Here is a 4,875-nt window from a genome sequence, read left to right on the forward strand (position 1 = left end):
CATTGCCGGGCTCCACCCAATGATCAGCAGGGAAATCGTTTGCCGATGCCAAAGGGGCTGGTTGTTGTACAGAACCGCCGGCACCAACCATCTGGACATCGTTGATGTTGTCCTCTTCCTCTTGGATAGGATTGGGGTGCCAGATATCCTTGCCTACAAGAATACATTAGAATAGAAAGTAACCGGAAACAAAAGACTTGCCTTTCATCTTGGATTTCCCACCCATCTTCTCTCCGGTGGCTTTGGACCGGATGGTCTTGGAGCAAGTGGCGACTGCGGCTGCAGGTGGTGCAGTGACGGTGATGGGGGTAATGGCGGTGGAAGAGGTGGTGTGTGTGCTCTCTGTGTTAGTCCGGATGCATGCCATCTTCTACAGATAGCACAATGAGCAAGTCAAGGCGATCTCACCTTTCTTCGTCAATCAGGGGCAACACTCAACATTCTTTGCCAGACATCTGTCACAAGGCAGATGGGGTTCATCAACACGGGGCTATGGAGAATTAGTTTGGTAAAGCATGGCATTGACTGGAAGACACACCGGTTGTGGCACTTTGCCCTTCTTACTGGTGGCCTTGCCCTTGGGCTGCATGGACTATTCAATAATGTTAGCGTTTTATATCACCTGTGCTATGACAAGCAAATCCTACCAGTTTTTGTCGTTTCCCTGGTCTGACAGTGGCCTGCATCCGGATGAGCGATAGACTGGCAAATGTGAAGAAGAATAATGAACTTGCCTTTGGCCTGCCTTGTGTATCATCATCCTCATCCTCCAATTCATCCTCTTCATCATCCTGAATCACAACCTGCTGACTTGCCTTCGATGCACTGCCCTTCTTTTTTACAATGATTACAGCCCTACGAGTTGATTTTGGGGGCTGCTTGTTGCATTAGTAATGTTGAATATCTCAACAAACAAACTTGCCTCAACGTCTGAAAGATCATCTACATCGATCCCCTCACCATCCTCATCGCTGTCATCTTCCAGTGCTTTTGCCTTCCCCTTCCCCTTCCCCTTCACCTTGTCATTGTCGGTAGTGTCAGTGTCAGACAAAATTTCCTTCAACTTTGGGGCAGGCTTCCGGGCCCAATTGACTCGAGGCAAAGGAGGGCTGCTGAGTCGGCATTTCCGGTTTGTTGATGGCCCTGCTGCTGCTGTCCCACCGGGTGCTACATCTTTGGGTATGCGAATGCTGATATGTGGCGCCGGTACCAGCGAAGGTGCAGAGGCAGGTACCAGTGCAGGCGCAGGTACCGGTGCAGGAGCAGGAGCAGGTACTGGGGCAGGCACAGGTACCGGGGCAGGAGCAGGAGCAGGTACCGGTGCAGGCGCAGGTACCGGCGCAGGTGCAGGAGCTAGTGCAGTCACAGGTGTGAGTACAGGTGGGATGAGGAGGAATGTGCTTACCAGTAGCTGCAGGTGAAACAGGTGGTGCATGACCCAATGTCTTACTGTACAATGGATGCTTCATGCACATATCCTGATTGTTACCAAGACGGTTCCAATCCGGTACTACCACCAATTGTGCAGTGCGCCTCTGAGCACAAAAGATCTCAGCTGCAAGTGACAGCAGGCCAGGGGGAACATATGAAGTGTCACTCCCATATGAACAAATCACGACATTCTGGGACCCTAGTGTCAATACAGGCAACTGACAGGACGACAAACATACCACTTCGCGAGCAATCTCACAGCTCAAGTCCATTTTCTCGTCCTCAGACTGCGACTGGAGAACCTCTTGAACCATCTCATTGAGCCGGGCAACAAGAGCGATGAGAGCCTGGTTGGCAGCAGCAGCAGCAGAAGCAGAGTGAGAAGACATGGTAGTGAGACAATTACAATAGAGAGCTAGTGGACAGGTCACCCAGAAGAGATGTGTAAAACAACCACACTTATAAAATTTTCAATAACCAGCTATCCGGGCCGACTCAGACATATCCGAGTCCATTGTTCACCTTCATTGTTGACACGTCATCAGTTATGAATTTTTGCCAACCAACCTGTGAGTAAATCATCCGGTCGCAGCCTTCTGTAGAACATTGATTCTTCCAGTGCTATCATGAGGACCGTGGATTTGTATGACCCATTCCAGAAAAAAAGAAGGATGCAATCATCGGCGATTGCTCAGCATAATCTACATGTATCTAGTGAGGATGTAGGTAAGAAACCATCACCTCCCACAACATACCAGTTGACATTATCCGGCATTCCAGTATTTAGCATCTTGGAGCCAGGGAGAGAGGAGCGCACTTACCACAACCCTTTCATGGTTTGTTCAAGCATGGGCGAATGTGAGTTCATCTCATGCTAAGCGATGGTAAGGACAATTCATATTGATTTTACAGATCTAGATGTCCTGTCAGCTCATGATGGGTGGAAAGACGGTAAAAGATTGAAGACGGTGAACTTTGAAACGGCAGATGACGGCCGGTCATTGGACTTGGGATTTCCTTCATCTGATTACGACCGGATGACCAACAACCACAACCAACCACAATCAGACATGTTGGATATGCAATTCCCCACCTTGTCTGATGATGACCGGTCAAATGGTGAGATGTTGGACTTGGGATTTCCCCCACAGCCGGACGATGAGGATATGCTCGATTTGGGGTTTGATATTGACGTCAGTGATCCGGCCGGCAACACAGGCATGTAGCTGGAATCTACATCTCATATACTGACATACTCATTTGAAACGATATGTGACTAGAAGATGGGGCTCTTGAAATGGGCTTCAACACACATCTGGCAGATGACTCGCTGGATAAAGGGAATAATATTCCACCAGAAAAAAATCCTTTAGAGATGGGTTTCGAGATGGATGTGGTGCATGTTGATCCGGATCAGTCTTGTAAGCCTTCTTGATGTTCCAGATATTGTTCTAATCATTTAAATTTAGTCGCCATCAGTTGACCAGATCCCATTGGATTTGTAATTCAACGGGCTGTAGGTGATTTGCGTGTGGCAATGCACCGGTTGCATATGGACCGGGCTGGTCATGCAATGTCGCCGGACGAAGCCTTTGCGAGAGAGCAAGTTCTTGACTGCACACAAGAGTTATTGTTGGCATGTCAACTGATATTGATATCTCGACTTTCAACGTGAAGTATATATTTACAGTCAAATGCTATCTACACATATCACTAGAATACTTGCTTGCAAAGATCCAAATTACTACAATTGCATATACTGAGCTTTATAAGAGGCCTTTGTACTTCTATGAGAGCACTTTGGCTCTGCATTGGTAGTCTGGGCTTCAGATCCTGTGGCTTTCTTGCCGGTGGCCCTTCTTGGGGCAGGGGGCATTGGTTTGGGCACCGGTGTTTTGTTAGTTTTATTCTTGGCATGGACACCTGATGTAGGGCCAAATGCACGACTTCTAGAAGGATGTTGCGAAGGCACAGGATCATTGTCATCATTACTGGTTGATTGTGCAGAACTGGTGCTGGTGTTGTCTTCTGCCTGTCCCCTCCCACTTGCAGTCAGCTTGGATTTTTTGACTGGTGGCCGACCATCGGACTCTAAATCAGATTGAATGGGAAGAGCCCTACCCCTCTTTTGGGTTGATTTTGATTTAGGTGGCGATGGGACCGGTATGGATTTCTTGACCGGTAGGCTAGTATCTTCCTGCTCTGAAGCCGGACTAGCCCTGTGGCGTGTATTGGTCTGTTTTGCCTTTGAAGGCGGTGGTGGGACCGGTATGGATTTCTTGACCGGTGGGCGAGTATCTTCCTGCTCTGAAGCTGGACTAGCCCTGCGGAGAGTATTGGTCCATTTTGCCTTTGAAGGTGGTGGTGGGACTGGTATGGATTTCTTGACCGGTGGGCTAGTATCTTCCTGCTCTGAAGCCGGACTAGCCCTGCGGAGAGTATTGGTCCATTTTGCTTTTGAAGGTGGTGGTGGGACAGGTATGGATTTCTTGACCGGTGGGCGATTTTTGATAGATTTCGACTTTGGAGGTGGTGATGGGCGGTCGTCATCGTCATCGTCATCGTCATCGTCATCGTCATCGTCGTCCTTCTCCTCTTCATCTTCATTATCCTTGTCCTCATCCTCACTACTAGACGGCTGTTCCACCCTCCCGGTGCGCTTTCCGGTGGACTTTTTCACTGGAACCCTGGGTCTCATGTCAGAACTATCGCCGGAGATTATCTCTGCCAGTTCTCTCATTGTCTTATCATCACCTTCCCAGCCTTTAAATTCAAAGGTTGGGTGAACCTGGTCCTTCTGTCTTTGACACCACAACTCTAACAGCCGGTCTGCATCAGCCAACCGAATCTTTGACAGATCATCGAGCTTCCAACCAGTAGGTAAAAACTTGGCTGCAATAAAGTCACCCTGAGCCATCCTCACTGAGGCCCAAGGAACAGACACCTTTGGTTGTTGGCTGCACAATCCTGAAAAATAGCCAGTCAGTGCATCAACTCCAGATGCATCATTTGTGAAACTGACTGTAGTGTTTTGTGAGGAACGTTCTTATAAGACACTTTTTACTCTCTAGGTTAAGCTCTTTGACGTCCGGTATGACCGGAAGCCCATAGCTATCCACCTCCAAAGGATAATTGTCCTTCTTTCCGCCTTTCTTCCTGCTCTTCTTCACCTCCCCCTCATTATCATTGTCATCATTATTCAGGTCAACTTCTGGTATCACCCCAGGTCGGATAAGTACTTGACTAAATGGCGCAAGATTTTCAAACAGAAGCTCACCAAACTCTTCCACAGCATAGGCATTCCACTCTGATAACATGGACTTCCAGTCCTTCGTATCGGTAAAACTATTGCCCTCCAACTTTTCATTGAAGTCAATTCTTTCAACCGGATCAGTATATCTTTACCGGTTGAGTGTGAAGTGGAACTCACCCGTTGATCTGCAC

General features: G+C 48.3%; 3 protein-coding genes across 3 annotated transcripts; 1 reads left to right on the forward strand and 2 right to left on the reverse strand.

The window, feature by feature from the left end:
• Positions 1 to 16: 16 nt before the first annotated feature.
• On the reverse strand, positions 17 to 1,820 carry HD556DRAFT_1315211 (uncharacterized protein; the record flags this gene model as incomplete). The annotated part of the gene is made up of 7 exons (XM_041301118.1): positions 17 to 153; positions 184 to 370; positions 539 to 592; positions 648 to 855; positions 915 to 1,353; positions 1,406 to 1,535; positions 1,671 to 1,820. Coding segments are annotated over 7 exons (1,305 nt in total), but the record flags the coding sequence as incomplete, so codon positions are not given.
• A 237-nt stretch (positions 1,821 to 2,057) lies between these two features.
• On the forward strand, positions 2,058 to 2,866 carry HD556DRAFT_1315212 (uncharacterized protein; the record flags this gene model as incomplete). Its single annotated transcript, XM_041301119.1, has 4 exons — positions 2,058 to 2,157; positions 2,212 to 2,289; positions 2,344 to 2,550; positions 2,712 to 2,866. The coding sequence occupies 4 exons, from the start codon at positions 2,058 to 2,060 to the stop codon at positions 2,864 to 2,866; spliced, it is 540 nt and encodes a 179-aa protein (XP_041151770.1).
• A 40-nt stretch (positions 2,867 to 2,906) lies between these two features.
• On the reverse strand, positions 2,907 to 4,809 carry HD556DRAFT_1315213 (uncharacterized protein; the record flags this gene model as incomplete). The annotated part of the gene is made up of 4 exons (XM_041301120.1): positions 2,907 to 3,045; positions 3,231 to 4,398; positions 4,454 to 4,669; positions 4,709 to 4,809. Coding segments are annotated over 4 exons (1,624 nt in total), but the record flags the coding sequence as incomplete, so codon positions are not given.
• Between the last annotated feature and the right edge of the window lie 66 nt (positions 4,810 to 4,875).

The sequence above is a fragment of the Suillus plorans genome, assembly GCF_016647745.1.
Source record: "Suillus plorans strain S12 chromosome Unknown HD556scaffold_175, whole genome shotgun sequence".
Classification (NCBI taxonomy): domain Eukaryota; kingdom Fungi; phylum Basidiomycota; class Agaricomycetes; order Boletales; family Suillaceae; genus Suillus; species Suillus plorans.